At 38.7% G+C, this 16,779-nt stretch overlaps 1 protein-coding gene and 8 non-coding genes across 11 annotated transcripts in view; 8 read left to right on the top strand and 1 right to left on the bottom strand.

The window, feature by feature from the left end:
* The first annotated feature begins 1,629 nt into the window (after positions 1 to 1,629).
* Positions 1,630 to 1,703, top strand: trnat-ugu (transfer RNA threonine (anticodon UGU)). The gene has a single exon. It is a non-coding gene; the product is annotated as a tRNA-Thr (tRNA).
* A 186-nt stretch (positions 1,704 to 1,889) lies between these two features.
* trnat-agu (transfer RNA threonine (anticodon AGU)) lies at positions 1,890 to 1,963 on the top strand. Its single transcript has one exon. It is a non-coding gene; the product is annotated as a tRNA-Thr (tRNA).
* A 435-nt stretch (positions 1,964 to 2,398) lies between these two features.
* trnar-ucu (transfer RNA arginine (anticodon UCU)) lies at positions 2,399 to 2,487 on the top strand. The gene is given in 2 exon segments: positions 2,399 to 2,435; positions 2,452 to 2,487. It is a non-coding gene; the product is annotated as a tRNA-Arg (tRNA).
* Positions 2,488 to 3,493: 1,006 nt separating this feature from the next.
* On the top strand, positions 3,494 to 3,567 carry trnat-ugu (transfer RNA threonine (anticodon UGU)). Its single transcript has one exon. It is a non-coding gene; the product is annotated as a tRNA-Thr (tRNA).
* Positions 3,568 to 4,005: 438 nt separating this feature from the next.
* trnar-ucu (transfer RNA arginine (anticodon UCU)) lies at positions 4,006 to 4,094 on the top strand. Its single transcript is given in 2 exon segments — positions 4,006 to 4,042; positions 4,059 to 4,094. It is a non-coding gene; the product is annotated as a tRNA-Arg (tRNA).
* A 745-nt stretch (positions 4,095 to 4,839) lies between these two features.
* Positions 4,840 to 4,913, top strand: trnat-ugu (transfer RNA threonine (anticodon UGU)). Its single transcript has one exon. It is a non-coding gene; the product is annotated as a tRNA-Thr (tRNA).
* Positions 4,914 to 5,099: 186 nt separating this feature from the next.
* Positions 5,100 to 5,173, top strand: trnam-cau (transfer RNA methionine (anticodon CAU)). Its single transcript has one exon. It is a non-coding gene; the product is annotated as a tRNA-Met (tRNA).
* A 433-nt stretch (positions 5,174 to 5,606) lies between these two features.
* trnar-ucu (transfer RNA arginine (anticodon UCU)) lies at positions 5,607 to 5,695 on the top strand. Its single transcript is given in 2 exon segments — positions 5,607 to 5,643; positions 5,660 to 5,695. It is a non-coding gene; the product is annotated as a tRNA-Arg (tRNA).
* Positions 5,696 to 9,479: 3,784 nt separating this feature from the next.
* The window catches only part of LOC141381653 (uncharacterized), a 44,368-nt gene continuing 37,068 nt past the window's right edge, over positions 9,480 to 16,779 (bottom strand). For all 3 annotated transcript variants that reach the window (XM_073947524.1, XM_073947525.1, XM_073947526.1), the window contains one exon: positions 9,480 to 11,503. In XM_073947524.1, coding sequence (XP_073803625.1) covers positions 11,160 to 11,503 — 344 coding nt within the window. In that variant the 3' untranslated portion in view covers positions 9,480 to 11,159. The remainder of the gene's footprint in view (positions 11,504 to 16,779) is intronic.

Here is a 16,779-nt window from a genome sequence, read left to right on the forward strand (position 1 = left end):
AGTTTAATAACCTTGTTATGATTTAGTTCTGAACTTTTCATTTTAATAATTGTTGAGTTGAATCCTACTTTGAAGCTGTTGATTTTTCATCTTAAATCTCAATTGTAATTTTGGTTCAATAATGACTTAAAAATGTTGAAATTCAGTCTGAACTAAGCAGGGGGATTATAATTTTTATTAGTGAATTGCTGATTTGAATTATGTTGTTAGAATTTTGAATTTCTAATTCCAATCATATTTTCACAAGTGTTGATCTTAGATTTTATTCATACTGTGGGATTTTCAATGGGAGTGCATTTCCTTTTGATCAGATTTTATTTTTTAAATGTTGGAGTTTTTAAATTTTATTTACATTTTTATTATTCTCATTGTTATTTTAATTTTGGTGGGGAAGAAGAAGAAGTAAAAATTAATTACCTTTATTGATAAAGTGTATGAGAATGGAACATTTTTATTATGGGATAATTGGAAGTTAATAAGAGTGTTGGGATTAATAAACCTGAATATAGCAAGTATAATCCTTAGCAAAAGAAGATATCGGAGTGACTTCAAGAAGGAAGAGACTGCACCACCGAAGAGGAGAACCAAGAGTGTGAAAATTATAAACTGAATCCAGAAAAGTTAAAGAAATTGAGTTAAAAGGGTTTTTGGGCATCATTTAACATAATGAAGGAGCACTAGGATGTTAAAGATTGTTTTGAATAAGAGGTAAAACAGGGATTTAGGCAAAGTCCTGCAGTAATGACAATTGGACATTTTTGTGGGGATTTGATTATCTGATTTTGTTTTTGTCTGCTCCAGAGAGGAGCAGAAAAGGTGAATTGTTGGAGAAAATGAATTTATTTTTATTTTTATTCTTTTTATTATTTTTTATTAGAAAAATGTTTAGACTAAAAACAGATTAATCAATCTTTCTCTTTTGTATTATAAAACGTCTTGACCAGACAAACTTCCTCTTTTTTACTGTGCTGCATACTTTTTAGAAGAACTGCTGACAAGTGGAAAAGCAGAATAAGAATAAATTGAGGGTGGGGGCCTTTGTTCCAGAACTATAGTCTAGACATGTCACAAGTTGTCCTGATGCTTGTAGAAGTTGTGAAATATATTAAAGATGCACGTAATTGTTCAGTTCTGGTATGCAGAGAAAGGTTGCAGAAAGAGGAAGTAATGTCCAGGGGTTGCAAAGAGCCAAGGGACTGCAGAATGACTGATAAGTGACGTTAAACCAAAACTCCACCTGTTAAGATCAGTTGTGTATATATATACTGGAGTCAGGAAATGTAAGTCAGTTGTGAACCTCTTGAATGTAATTCTTGTATTGCATCGGGGTAACGTAATCCAGAGCTCTGTCATCGAACTATTCATTTGTATCTAATAAATTACTAATATTTTTGGCATTGAAGAAAACCCTCTCCTGACCTTTTCTCTTGAACACGCATGGAATAGAGATAGATATTCCAACAGTTTGGATGACATGGTCAGGCTTGAGACATGATCATCCAGACTCTAAAAGACCGCGTCCGGCTTGTCAGCATTTTCTGCATCCTGACATGCTGGTTTTTGTTGTGTATTATTTTTTCTTCTTCGATTTTTGTTATCGGGTAAATGTCTCTTACTGTGAATTTCTGTGGCGCTGTGGCTTAGCTGGTCAAAGCGCCTGTCTTGTAAACAGGAGATCCTGGGCTCAAATCCCAGCAGCTCCTTAGTCCAGGTTGTGCGTGTGCTTGTTTTATAGAGCTCACCGGAATGAATTATAAAATTGTATAGCTTTGAGGCGTAATGAATAGTGCGACAAATAGAGTTAAACAACCTCTTTGCTTGCCGTTTTAAGACTTGCTGTCTTTTTTTAGTCTCTGTGTGCAAATACAACTTGCCTCCTATTCAGCGTTGGCGCTGTGGCTTAGTTGGTCAAAGCGCCTGTCTAGTAAACAGGAGATCCTGGGTTCAAATCCCAGCAGTGCCTAATGTACAGGTTTCGTGTTTGCTTTTTGTTAAGAGTAACGAGTGTTTACGCAGCGGGATGTTTAGCAGTCGGTTTCTTAACAAAACTCAAATCCTTAAGAACGCTGCTCGTTCAAGAGGGCTTTGGACGATGCCTTTATATAGCATAGTGTGGTAATGCCTAACCAATTGGACTTTAATATTTCAAGTCCAGACATTCCCACATGCAGCGCTACCGTTGTTAGTTTTTTTTTTTATTTTTTGGAATTAAACATTTAGCCTGTGTCGAGGTCGTTTGGCGCTGTGGCTTAGTTGGTCAAAGTGCCTGTCTAGTAAACAGGAGATCCTGGCTTTGAATTCCAGCAGTGCCTTGTCCGCAGTTGGCTGTTCTTTCATGGGCCAGAGAGTACTAAAAAGTGCTTTCTCTCCAACAGTTCTAGAGCAAGCAGAGCACTTAGGCTCTGTGGCGCAATAGATAGCGCATTGGACTTCTAGGCTGTGAGCTGAGCCATTCAAAGGTTGTGGGTTCGAGTCCCACCAGAGTTGCAAGTTTTGCTCTTTTTCTTCACTGACTTAAGGTGTGGTGCGTTTCTAACATTTTAGGCATCTGTCCATCCCGTTTTGCTTCTTTCTTTCATTGCGCAGTGCAGGCTCAGATACTAGGGGTACTCTACAATAAAGCCGATGACTTAATTGAGCTGTTTTAAATAAGGGAGATTAGAAAACGGTGTAGGGCCTAGTGGGCTTGAGGAATGACTCGTCGGCAACCTGTGGTTTTGGGGAAAAGTAACTGCCACCTATTGTTGAGATCACGCCTTTTGGATTTGTCGTACGAGAGCCTCTTTATGCATGTGCAAAGTAACTGAGTAGAAAGCACAGTAAATTTTGCTTCCCCCACACTGTCTTAGATGAAACTGCGTTTGAAAGTATCGTATCCAGAGGTTTTTTCTTTTAGTGTTAAGACTAAGTTGGCCAGAGCACCTGTCTTGGGAACAGCAGGTGCTAGGTTCAAATCCAAACTGCACCTTTCCCTCAGATGATGGGAGAGTGGCTTTCTGATCTGAAACTCTTTCAATGGCCGATAGCATATGTTTGTCCTGATTTCCATTTTCCGAGCTGACTCTGGGTTTGGATGACATGGTCAGGCTTGAGACATGATCATCCAGACTCTAAAAGACCGCGTCCGGCTTGTCAGCATTTTCTGCATCCTGACATGCTGGTTTTTGTTGTGTATTATTTTTTCTTCTTCGATTTTTGTTATCGGGCAAATGTCTCTTACTGAGAATTTCTGTGGTGCTGTGGCTTAGCTGGTCAAAGCGCCTGCCTTGTAAACAGGAGATCCTGGGCTCAAATCACAGCAGCGCCTTAGTCCAGGTGGTGCGTGTGCTTGTTTCATAGAGCTCACCGGAATGAATTATAAAATTGTATAGCTTTGAGGCGTAATGAATAGTGCGACAAATAGAGTTAAACAACCTCTTTGCTTGCCATTTTAAGACTTGCTGTCTTTTTTTAGTCTCTGTGTGCAAATACGTCTTACCTCCTATTCAGCGTTGGCGCTGTGGCTTAGTTGGTCAAAGCGCCTGTCTTGTAAACAGGAGATCCTGGGTTCAAATCCCAGCAGTGCCTTATGTACAGGTTTCGTGTTTGCTTTTGTTAAGAGTAACGAGGGTTTACGCAGCGGGATGTTTAGCAGTCGGTTTCTTAACAAAACTCAAATCCTTAAGAACGCTGCTCGTTCAAGAGGGCTTTGGACGATGCCTTTATATAGCATAGTGTGGTAATGCCTAACCAATTGGACTTTAATATTTCAAGTCCAGACATTCCCACATGCAGCGCTACTGTTGTTAGTTTTTTTTTTTTTTTTTTTTTTGGAATTAAACATTTAGCCTGTATCGAGGTCGTTTGGCGCTGTGGCTTAGTTGGTCAAAGTGCCTGTCTAGTGAACAGGAGATCCTGGCTTTGAATTCCAGCAGTGCCTTGTCCGCAGTTGGCTGTTCTTTCATGGGCCAGAGAGTACTAAAAAGTGCTTTCTGTCCAACAGTTCTAGAGGAAGCAGAGCACTTGGGCTCTGTGGCGCAATGGATAGTGCATTGGACTTCTAGGCTGTGAGCTGAGCCATTCAAAGGTTGTGGGTTCGAGTCCCACCAGAGTCGAAAGCTTTGCTCTTTTTCTTCACTGACTTAAGGTGTGGTACGTTTCTAACATTTTAGGCATCTGTCCATCCCGTTTTGCTTCTTTCTTTCATTGCGCAGTGCAGGCTCAGATACTAGGGGTACTCTACAATAAAGCCGATGACTTAATTGAGCTGTTTTAAATAAGGGAGATTAGAAAACGGTGTAGGGCCTAGTGGGCTTGAGGAATGACTCGTCGGCAACCTGTGGTTTTGGGGAAAAGTAACTGCCACCTATTGTTGAGATCACGCCTTTTGGATTTGTCGTACGAGAGCCTCTTTATGCATGTGCAAAGTAACTGAGTAGAAAGCACAGTAAATTTTGCTTCCCCCCACTGTCTTAGATGAAACTGCGTTTGAAAGTATCGTATCCAGAGGTTTTTTCTTTTAGTGTTAAGACTAAGTTGGCCAGAGCACCTGTCTTGGGAACAGCAGGTGCTAGGTTCAAATCCAAACTGCACCTTTCCCTCAGATGATGGGAGAGTGGCTTTCTGATCTGAAACTCTTTCAATGGCCGATAGCATATGTTTGTCCTGATTTCCATTTTCCGAGCTGACTCTGGGTTTGGATGACATGGTCAGGCTTGAGACATGATCATCCAGACTCTAAAAGACCGCGTCTGGCTTGTCAGCATTTTCTGCATCCTGACATGCTGGTTTTTGTTGTGTATTATTTTTTCTTCTTCGATTTTTGTTATCTGGTAAATGTCTCTTACTGAGAATTTCTGTGGCGCTGTGGCTTAGCTGGTCAAAGCGCCGGTCTTGTAAACAGGAGATCCTGGGCTCAAATCACAGCAGCGCCTTAGTCCAGGTGGTGCGTGTGCTTGTTTCATAGAGCTCACCGGAATGAATTATAAAATTGTATAGCTTTGAGGCGTAATGAATAGTGCGACAAATAGAGTTAAACAACCTCTTTGCTTGCCATTTTAAGACTTGCTGTCTTTTTTTAGTCTCTGTGTGCAAATACGTCTTGCCTCCTATTCAGCGTTGGCGCTGTGGCTTAGTTGGTCAAAGCGCCTGTCTCATAAACAGGAGATCCTGGGTTCATATCCCAGCAGTGCCTAATGTACAGGTTTTGTGTTTGCTTTTTGTTAAGAGTAACGAGTGTTTACGCAGCGGGATGTTTAGCAGTCGGTTTCTTAACAAAACTCAAATCCTTAAGAACGCTGCTCGTTCAAGAGGGCTTTGGACGATTGCTTTATATAGCATAGTGTGGTAATGCCTAACCAATTGGACTTTAATATTTCAAGTCCAGACATTCCCACATGCAGCGCTACCGTTGTTAGTTTTTTTTTTTTTTTTGGAATTAAACATTTAGCCTGTATCGAGGTCGTTTGGCGCTGTGGCTTAGTTGGTCAAAGTGCCTGTCTAGTGAACAGGAGATCCTGGCTTTGAATTCCAGCAGTGCCTTGTCCGCAGTTGGCTGTTCTTTCATGGGCCAGAGAGTACTAAAAAGTGCTTTCTGTCCAACAGTTCTAGATGAAGCAGAGCACTTGGGCTCTGTGGCGCAATGGATAGCGCATTGGACTTCTAGGCTGTGAGCTGAGCCATTCAAAGGTTGTGGGTTCGAGTCCCACCAGAGTCGAAAGCTTTGCTCTTTTTCTTCACTGACTTAAGGTGTGGTGCGTTTCTAACATTTTAGGCATCTGTCCATCCCGTTTTGCTTCTTTCTTTCATTGCGCAGTGCAGGCTCAGATACTAGGGGTACTCTACAATAAAGCCGATGACTTAATTGAGCTGTTTTAAATAAGGGAGATTAGAAAACGGTGTAGGGCCTAGTGGGCTTGAGGAATGACTCGTCGGCAACCTGTGGTTTTGGGGAAAAGTAACTGCCACCTATTGTTGAGATCACGCCTTTTGGATTTGTCGTACGAGAGCCTCTTTATGCATGTGCAAAGTACCTGAGTAGAAAGCACAGTAAATTTTGCTTCCCCCCCACTGTCTTAGATGAAACTGCATTTGGAAGAATCGTATCCAGGTTTTTTCTTTTAGTGTTAAGACTAAGTTGGCCAGAGCACCTGTCTTGGGAACAGCAGGTGCTAGGTTCAAATCCAAACGGCACTTTTCCCTCAGATTATGGGAGAGTGGCTTTCTTTTTTTTTTTTTTTTTTTTTTAACACTTTTATTGTTTCAGAAAGGTGTGATACATTCTTACTGTATTAGTAACCAAATACCAATCAAAGAACTCCTGCCCCATCCCGACGTTCAAAATAAAAATTAAAAATTTAAAAAAGAAATGAATAGAATAAAAAAAATGCATTCTCATGCGAGGAAAGTAATACAAAAACAAATAAATAGAAAATAAAGATTAACTAAAATAAACTTAAAGATAAAAATAAAAAGGGCTATTTTGTTAAAAATTAAAAATATATAAAAAATAAATACCATTAAAAAATTGACATTTCAACATATACATTCCAGTGAAAGTATATTAAAGTTAGTCATTACAAACACAGTGTATTTTAACAGTCACATTGTTTGGGATTACTAAACAGTCAGTGCACTGTTATTTAAAAAATGAAGGAAGAAGTCCCAAGTCTTGTAGAATATGTGCATTTTTTTGTGTGATTGAATAAGTCAACCTTTCCATTGCTATACAGGAAGACATTTCCTTAATCCAGAGTGACAAAGATGGAGCATGAGTACTTTTCCAGTGAATGGCAATCAGGCGCTTCGCATGTAATAGACACAGATTTATAAACTTCTGTTCATATGACTTCAGCGATAAGGCAGGAGGGAAAAGACCAAGGATACAGATTTTAGGGCAAACAGGGATTTCTTTACCAATAGTTTTAGAGATTACACCAATTATGTCTTTCCAAAAGAATTGCAAGTGCTCACATTGCCAAACACAATGGAACAGTGTGCCCTTGTAAGTCAAACATTTTCCACAAATGTCCAGAATATTTCTATTAAATTTATTTAACATTTCTGGTGTTATATATGTTCTCATTACCCGATTATATTGGATTAATTTAAAACGGGTATTGATTGATAATGTTTGCGCTTGAAGACAACTTTCTTCCCATTCATTTTCTGTAATATCTATTTGAAAGTCTTCAATCCAAGCCAGTCTTTTATGATTTGTAGATTCTTTGGAAGCATTAACAAATTTGCTATATAGTGTAGAAATTTTGTATTTGGCACTGGGATCTTTAACTGCAATTTCTTCTAAACTACTTAGGGTCGGACACTGATATGAATGATTTTTAGATCTTATAAAATTACGGATCTGAAGATACTTAAAAATATATCTTTCCTTTAAGGTTTCAAAGGACATCAATATATTATCTTCATAAAGATCTGATATCTTTTGCAAGCCTTTCTGGAACCACAGCTTAAAACCCTTGTCTGATTTCCCTGGTACGAATAATGCATTACCCCAAATGGGAGAGAATTTAGAAAGTACCGGGGTTTCTCCCAGCTCAACCTGTGACTCATGCCATGATAAAATAGTGGCTCTCACAAATGGGTTAGATGTATTTTGTTTGAGTTTCTTTAAAGAATCAGAGTATAAATATGTGTCAAGACTCAAATTGCCTGTACATTTTCTTTCAATCTGTATCCATGGAATGCTAGGTGTCAAAATCTGTTTGCTAATTGCAATCACACATGAACATATTATTGCATCTAAAGACTTTACATTTTTGTGCTAAGCTATGATTTTGTAAAATGAACAGTGTATTAGTTCATGAAATATGGTTAATTTTTGTAAATTTATACAGTTATATAAAACTTCCATGTTTTTCACAGAAAGATTCTGGCAACCACAGCTGCTGGTATTTTTTCGGAAATTTAACAGATATTTTACACAATAAGAGTTTGTTAATTAACACTCTCTTGGTGTTGACAATGTTAACACTTTCAAAAGTGTTATTTTTAACACTTATAGTGGTTCCCATATAAACTCTGAGGGAGTGTTAATTTTAACTCCAAGGTAGTTAAATCTACTATCTAAAATTTGCAGTGTAGCTTGCTCGGCCTGGCCATTGGTCTGTGGATTGTGCTCGTTAGAGGCTAGTAGTCGCCCCTAGCTGTCGGCAGAATTCTGCCCAAAACCTGGACACAAATTGCAGACCCCTGTCTAAAACCATGTCAACTAGGAGGCCAAGAATACGGAACATGTGGTCCCAGCCAATGGCTGCTGTCTCCCTCAATGAAGATTATTTGGGGAGTGAAATAAAGTAAGCTGCTTCAAAAATCTGCCCACTACAGTGAGGACTACTGTGTTGCCACGGAATGGTGGTAACCCAGTGACAAGCCAACAAAAACTGGCCAGTGTTCCACACCATTGAGAGCCGGCAGAACCATTAACCCCATTTCCACTATCGCACCTAAAGCAAGGGAGCCCAGGCCAGTCGCGTTTCCACTGTCCCTTCCAGGGCCTGATCAGGCCAAAGCTGGGCTTCATCAGGGCGAAATATAGGCTATAGCCTATTTTATTACTTGCTCTTATGTCCTGCTCTTACACATTATATTTTCTGATTTTCACTGGATGTCAACTCATTTTGCACAAGCACCAGAATTGATAACCACTGCTCTGAGGTACTCAAAATAACAAACTGTCATACTCAAAATAAATTGCGTACCTAAAGTTACTGCTTTACTTATATTATTCTTTACAATGTTTAAAACAGTTTGATAATTTAGTCAATTAATTTAACTGGAACAATAAAGTCTTCAGTTTTAGACAACTCGCGCACTGGTCCATCCCTTCTGAGAGAGCTCCATCTTGGTTTATGGTTGAACAAGGCATCCTACTCCCCCTTCCATCACTACAATGTCTATCTATCCCTCTATTTATTCATTTTTTTTGTAAACGTGTTTTTTAGGCTGATCTCAAAAGTATAATAATTTTACTGACAGAATTTTAGGTGTAGGCTAGGACGGTCTCTGCCATTTGCAGATAATGTTGTCCTTTTGGCTTCACAGGACATGGACCATTCAGCATGCAGAGGGACAATTTGCTGCAGAGTGTGACATGGCAGAGAAAGAAACAGTACCTTTAGATCAAAAACCACGGTGCTTGACTTGAAAAAGATGGCCATCTCCAGTTTGGAGGAGAGTCCTTACCCCAAATGGAGTTCAAGTATCTGCTTGTTTTTTTTTTTTTTCATGAGGAATGGAATGTGAAATTAAAAGATGGATCAGTGCAGCAGCAGCAGTAATGCAGTTGATGTGATTGTCTGTTGTGGTGAAGGAGCTGAGACGAAAGGCAATGTTCTCAATTTACCGCTCAATATAGGTTCCTACTCACACCTATGATCATGACTAAAAGGACAAGATCTTGGACACAACCAGACACATTTTACAAAGTGTTATGACACGCTTGTTTGAGTCGCAACATAAAAGAGATGAACCAACAAAATAGCCTGAATGCAAATTATTTATTATAAAATGTAACTCATAAAACAATCAATCAAAGCAACCAACAAATGTCTAGGGATAATAATAAAGATAAAGAACTTAGGATATAATCACAAAAACACATTGTACACATGATACAAGCAATGCAAAACAAAACCATAAGGTTAAAGAGTCAATGAGATGGCAGGTCTTGACATGAGGACTCATGAGTAGCCACAGCGTCCTGGGGTAGCTAACACAACAATGTTTATATACCCATGGATGAGTAAGTAATGCAGGTATCAAAGCAGGATTTACTACATACTCCAATCTGGAGTCTTGGGATCATCACAGTGTTTTAATATTGTAAAACTTAACTAATAAAAGATGCAACACAGGACAATTGAATGGGCTTTCTAAACTTGGGGTCCTGGTATACTGCTAACTAACTGTCCTGGAGCTCCACAGCAGCTTCTTTGATGTGCAGTGTCTTCCCATTGATTTGTTTCTCATTCAGGGAGTCAGACAGAGAACATCATCCAAAACAACACTAGCTACATGAATACACTGGAGAGTGGAGTACAGATGTATCCACACCTGTACAATCACTTGCAAAGATATTTTAAGCCACAGAGGTGCTGTTTGCCAGATGTTTATGAAACTGTTCTTCTCTCAGCCACCAGCATTGTGTTTACGGTAAATGCGAGGAGCGCAACACATTTACAACCCCACCTACTTCTGTAGGAAAACAGTATAGCGTCACTCAGCCTTTTCAAACATTATTCAGACATGAAATATCCTGTGCACATGAGAAAATGTTTTGCTGCATTCAGGTCATGTGTGCAACTTTTTGTCCATGTGTTTCTAAAGCTGCGCAGAATGAGGGAAACTCTGTAGACACTGATCAGATCTGCACGGTTTCTCTCTAGTGTGAATCCTCTTTTGTGTTTTCAGATGTGTTAACTGATTAAACCTCTTGTCACAGTGTGAAACCTCTACTGTCTCTCCAGTGTGAATTGTCTGGTGCAGTTTCAATTTTGGTGCAGTAATAAAAGACTTCTTACACTCAAGCACATATACTCTTTTACACCAGTGCGGAACTTTATGTGTTCTTTAAGGTTTGCTAATCGGTTGAAACTCTTCCCACACTGAGTACATGTGAATGGATTCTCTCCAGTGTGGGTCTTCAAGTGTTTATTAAGGTCTGAGGAGTTGCTGAAACTCATCCCACACCGAAGCTGCGGTCATACTAGAATTTGAGCATGCAAATTCTGTTGTACAGCGCTGCAAAAAGGGGCGGGATTAAACAATATGATTAGACATTAAAAAAGTGAGCGATTGGTCCATATTTTACATTTCTGTCCAGAGAGGTCATGTTTTGATCTTCGATTGGTCTCACACAGACAAGTGATATGATTTCGCAGGTCAGAGTTCACCAAGCTTGAACTTTGCAATGCAATGAACTGCGAAACTTGATGCACGAACTTGCGTTTCCGGTCTGACGCATTCACGTGTGTATGAATGGTTTTTCTGAATGGTGTGTTTGTTTAGGTGTGATAATTGGCTGAAACTCTGTCCACACTGAGTGCATGTGAATGGTTTCTCTCCAGTGTGGATCCTCATGTGTTGATGAAGGTTGAATAATTGGCTGAAACTCTTCCCACACTGAGTGCATGTAAATGGTTTCTCTCCAGTGTGGGTCTTCATGTGTTTATTAAGGTGTGATGAGCAGTAAAACTCTTCCCACACTGAGCGCATATGAATGGTTTCTCTCCAGTGTGGATCCTCATGTGTTTAATAAGGGATGATGATTGGCTGAAACTCTTCCCACACTGAGTGCATGTGAATGGTTTCTCTCCAGTGTGGATCATCATGTGAATCTTAAGATGGTCTTTTCTTCCAAAACTCTTTCCACACTGAGCGCAGGTGCAGGTGAAATGATTCTTGTCTCTCCTTTTTAAAATACCATCAGTCTGTAAATGAGTTTTTTCCTCAATTTTAACATGATGTTCCTCCTCTTTACTCCCCTCATTCTCTTCAATTAGGTCTGAAATAGATAAAACATTAGTTTTCATTAAGTCTTAAAAACTCTCACTAAAAGCTGAAAAGTGAAAAGACACTGAAAACATTGACTACACACACTGTAATTTTGATGCATGTTAAATGTAAAATAACCAGATCATATTGTTTGGTCCACATTTAAGCAGATTCAATTCAGTTCATCTTTATTTATCTAGTGCTTTTACAATGTAAATTGTGTCAAAGCTGCTTAACATAGAAGTTATAGTAATTTAAAACCATGTCAGTCCAGTTTTCAGAGTTTTTACATAATTGATCATGAAAGTCATTTTGGTCATATTGATAAGACAGAGATTAGAAATCTGTAAGTGGCCTTTTTTATTCATAATTACAACAACATGTTTTTCTAAAATTTGTAAAGCAGACAGGGAATGCTTGTTCATTCTGTGCCTGACTGGTAAACGCTTCAGAAAAAAAGTTATGGGGTAACAGCTGAACAAACTATGAACAAAATGCTGAAATTTTGCCTCAGAGACGAGACATAACCGTACAGCATCTGAATAAAGGCTGGAATGTGCACCTTTCCACTTGTGTGATGTTGGGTCATTTTTATCCATTCTGGGGTGATTTTGAGGCTCACACTGATATTTGGGGACATCTTATTTTGACATATTCTGGGAAAATGCTTTAAATAAAAAAAATTAAAAACTGACAGCATATAATCATGCATTTATGATTGTTGGTGTTTTCTGTGGTGGCAGTCAACATTGTTTAGTTGGTCTCCACCCATAGGACGGCAAAAAGGAAATGGGTGAGAGAATAAAGGAAGAGAGTCGAAGAGAAGTTGACTGAACTGTTCCAGTGCGGGGAAACGAATAGAGAAACCGGGTCGAGACGAGCAGTGTAAACCTAACGATTGGTTGTAAGAAACAAAAAGCGAAAGTACGTATTGAAGTAACAGAGCTAAGACCGCTGTCTTGTTACTGAAGTGCTCATGATTTCTGTGATTGAGTGCATCACTAAAGACTTCAGTGCAGTGTACTTAAGGTCAACTTACCGATTTATCTCGCTGCCATGGAATCTCACCTTCATCCCGCAGTCGACAGTGTCAAAGATGCAAACTGGTAAGGTCCTCACGTGAAACTTAAAATTTTGTTTAATATTGCTATTATCCTAAATACTATTACCTTAAACCTACCTATACTGGTAAATAAGCATTTAAGTGTCGGAGTGTAGCTGCTCTGAGCGTAATTCAACTTGAATCAGGATGAATATAGGAAGAAGCAACCGTAGGGAGGCAAAATCCGCTACTAGCCTCCATGCTAATGCTACCCTTGAAGTGCAAGCTGCATCTAAGAAAGAAACGGCTCTGGCGAATGATCACAGTGCAGTCCTTAAAGCTATTGATGCACTAAAAGGCAATTTGATTGCTAAAATTTAAGAAATGGCCGTTGCACAGTCAAGTGAACTTTGCAATCAAACTGACCAGCTTTGGACAGAGTTACACAATGCTGTGGAGCAAATTAACACCAGAGTAGAAGCAGCGGTCTGGTCTGGAGTCTGTGTTGGGTGGATACTCCGACTCTCTTTGCCTAGTCTCGACACACACAATTTAATATTAGGAGGCAATTTAAATAGTTTTTTGCACCCAATTTTGGACCGCTCTAAATCTTCGAGTAATACATTAAGTCAGCCAGCAAAATGTAACAACTCCTTCCTTTAAACATATGGTGTAAATGACCCCTGGGGATCTAAATATCTATCATCCAAGCAATTTTCCTTCTATTCACCTGTGCATCAAACCTATTGCAACCTATTGCAAACCTATCAAACCTCTTTAACCGTATTAAAGAGGTATAATGTCCATGTTATATGAAGTGATCTAAAGAACTGCCTCCACTTCCCTAAATCGTATAAATCAAAAATGGGAGGACGAACTGGGACAAGAAATATCAGATACAGCCTGGCAATATGCCATAGAACTGGTACACTCATCTTCTGTATATGATTCAGATTTATCTTGTCCCAGATGTGGTTTGGAGCCAGCAGATCAGAGTCATCTGTTCTGGGGATGCCGTAGATTACATAGATTTTGGACCAATATTTTTAGATAATTTTCATCTATATGTAATAAAGATATGGATCCTAATCCTTTGACCTCAATTTTTGGTACAGTGCCAGAAGAAATGTACCTGTCAGCAAATCACATAAAAAACTTTGACTTTTCTTCTTTATTGGCCAGACGCCTGATTCTTCTCAGTTGGAAAAAAAAAAAAAAAACGCCATCCCACAAACATTGGATATTAGAAGTGTAATCACATCTTAAACTCGAGCACCTTAAGTAGACCATATGAGGCTCTACAAAAAAAAATTGGCAAAAAGTTTTCATCCAAAAATGTGAATTAAATTTATTTGCAAAACTGGAATATCGCATAAAAGATATACAAATAAAACTGCGTTTCTATCCAATGAATCAAAGAGAACAAAATCGTCACTTCCTGATAACTGGCGCCAAATATCAACAGTAAAAACAGAATTCACTGCGGTAGAAGAAGCTACATGAAACTTTTCTTTATTTAATTAAATAAATGTCACCTTAGAAGACAATGCCGACACTCGATGAACACATGGTGGCGTTTCAAGCTATGAGATGCGGAGAACAAACGCTTTTGACACGCTCCAGACGCTCTGGAGGTAATTAATAATATAATAACATTAACACTGAAATGGTTAAAGTGTTTTAGATGTTTTACAGTGTGCCTGTGCCTGTGCCTCAGCCTGTTGGTTTGTCCATTTACACACACATTTTCATCATTATAAGATCTTTTTTTAACAAACCTTTTTTAATGCACATGTAGGAATTTGTTCAGTAAAAGTGTTTGCGTAGTTTACATACTGTAAGTTTATCTTTTCTTATCGAACAAAAAGTTTATCCTACTCAGTTATGCACATGTTTTTTTATGCCTGTATTTTAAAAGTTATGTGCATCATGACGTTTCCATCAATCAATTGTTTTTTAATGCTCATAGCCCATCCAAAATAAACATAAAAATAGGTGGCTGGAGGCAAATCAATGCCAATATTAATCGAGCGCAGCGGTAATGTTTACAAGTGAGGAAAAGTTAAACACAAGCAGATTACAGGCATACACACGAGGAAATCACAGCTCGCACTGTATCTTTTCTGTGCACACGATTGACGTTCTCACGAGTGAGGTCATGCTTACAGCGTGTGCGCACAATCTTTTCTCTCTGCTCGCTCACTGGTTCTTCTCTCTACTCGCACAAAACTTTTTGGGATTTTTGTCAGTCCTGGGGCGGGACTTGGTTTACTTGTTATCTCTAACGCTATTGGTTACTCTACCTCTCCGGAAGTTAGCCGAATGGTATGGTATGGATTAGGGTTGGGCCGATAGACGATGCCATCGTCCATCGCCGATGGCCAATAGACAACACAGTGCTGAGCCGGCATCGTCGATCCTCCGCCCCGCCCTCGTCGCAAACGCGCCCGCAAAAAATAGACACTCACGCTCCATTTAGATTAATAGGTCTTAGAGTTAAACTGCCATTTTAGAATGAAAATGATCCACTCATTTAATATGCTCCTCTTAGCTTCAGGCAGAGAGCAGTGGACGTTGGACAGTTTATCAACGGTGTACCACTGAATCGCATCTCACTATAGTTGTTAAATGTGATATTCAGACATCCCAAGTCTCCAAGAAATTCCAAGAGTCTCTATGCATTTGCGTGACTCATAATGCCTGCAAACGAGTGAAAATCACGCGTCTCCCTAACGGTCCTCAAATAAGTTGTGCACCCTTCTCACCCCCGGATCCCTCCTCGCTCTTCAGACAAGTCACACACTGTATGCATGTATTTCATAAACACAGATTTCTTTACGATTTAAAACAGCATCTTTGGATATCTTTTCTGCTGGAGAAACTTAAAACAAAACGTATAAAAAAATAAAAAAAACTTACATATATCGTAGGAAAGGTACACCAGAACATTTTGGCAATTTTAAAACCTTGACAGCGGTATACCTTGTAAACTGTTATCGTCACATGTCCAAGCAGCATAACACTGATTTTAGGATCTAAATTTTTTTTTAAAGTCTCAAGCAAAAAGATTCCAATAGCGCTGCCTGCTGGTACATGAAGAATATGGTCAATACTGAAGAACTTTACACTCAGATGTTTGTATTTCATCAGCATGCTGTAATCCATTTCTTAAGCAGAAAAAGTCCTTTTTAGACTAGTTTGTTGGCCAGTTGTAGTCAGTGCAATGCTAAACATTATTGTTCCACTATAATTTGTTTATTTTGCCTCATGTTGTCCCACAGCAACATCATATAGTTTAGATTACTGTACAATGTTTTATAATAATTAATTACTTTAGTGTCCATTTCATTCAGCATATTTCAAATTAGGGGCATCCACGTTTTTTGACATACTTTAAACCAGGGTTTCTGCAGGTTATTATGACCGACATTTTAGACTCATAAAGGGCTAAAGGCTAAGGAATTTTTTAAATGGCCCAGATGGAAAAGATTTTTAATGCCCGATCAAAAAAATATCATAATTTAATTAATTTAATTATACAATAATAAATACATTTCTTAAAAATTGTATTTTAGATATTTCTTAGCATAAGATTTTAAATTTCGTGTAGCAACAAGCAAGCTTTACTTATATCCATACACTTTTTCCCCATATAAACTTTCTTTAAAAAAACAAACATATTTTAAAAATTTTAAAACCTATAATAAACAAAATCTATGCACAAAAATCTGTCCTGGGGCCTGTTTCAGTAAGGAGGTTCAAACAACTCGGAGTTTAAACTTGAACTCTGAGTTGATTTACCGAGAGATTAAAAACTCTGAGTTTTCGGTTTCAGAATAGCTGATATGAGCTGGGTCAATCAACTTTGAGTAGACCAACTCAGAGTTAAGCGCGCGCACCGTGACTATAAAAAGGCATTATCAATGGAGCGCAGATATTACGAGTTACTATGGCAACATCTTAAAAAAAGAGAGCATTTCTGCATTTCTTTCTCCAGCTGAACTTGATGTGCTCATGCAAAGTTATAGCAAATATGAGTGTATATATTTAAAATGAAGCAACCATCAGTGAAGAAGAGACAGCGTGGGAAAACAGCTGCCCAAGTTAATGCGTAATTTTTAATTTTAAGTATTTAAACATTTTAAGTGTAATAAAATAAGTAAAGTAATGTGTGACGTTTATACTTTTTTTCTAAACTTTTATACACTTTTATCAGTTTTAATAGATTTAACAGTGCACTTGTT

This window comes from Danio rerio, chromosome 4 (genome assembly GCF_049306965.1).
Source record: "Danio rerio strain Tuebingen ecotype United States chromosome 4, GRCz12tu, whole genome shotgun sequence".
NCBI classification, from domain to species: domain Eukaryota; kingdom Metazoa; phylum Chordata; class Actinopteri; order Cypriniformes; family Danionidae; genus Danio; species Danio rerio.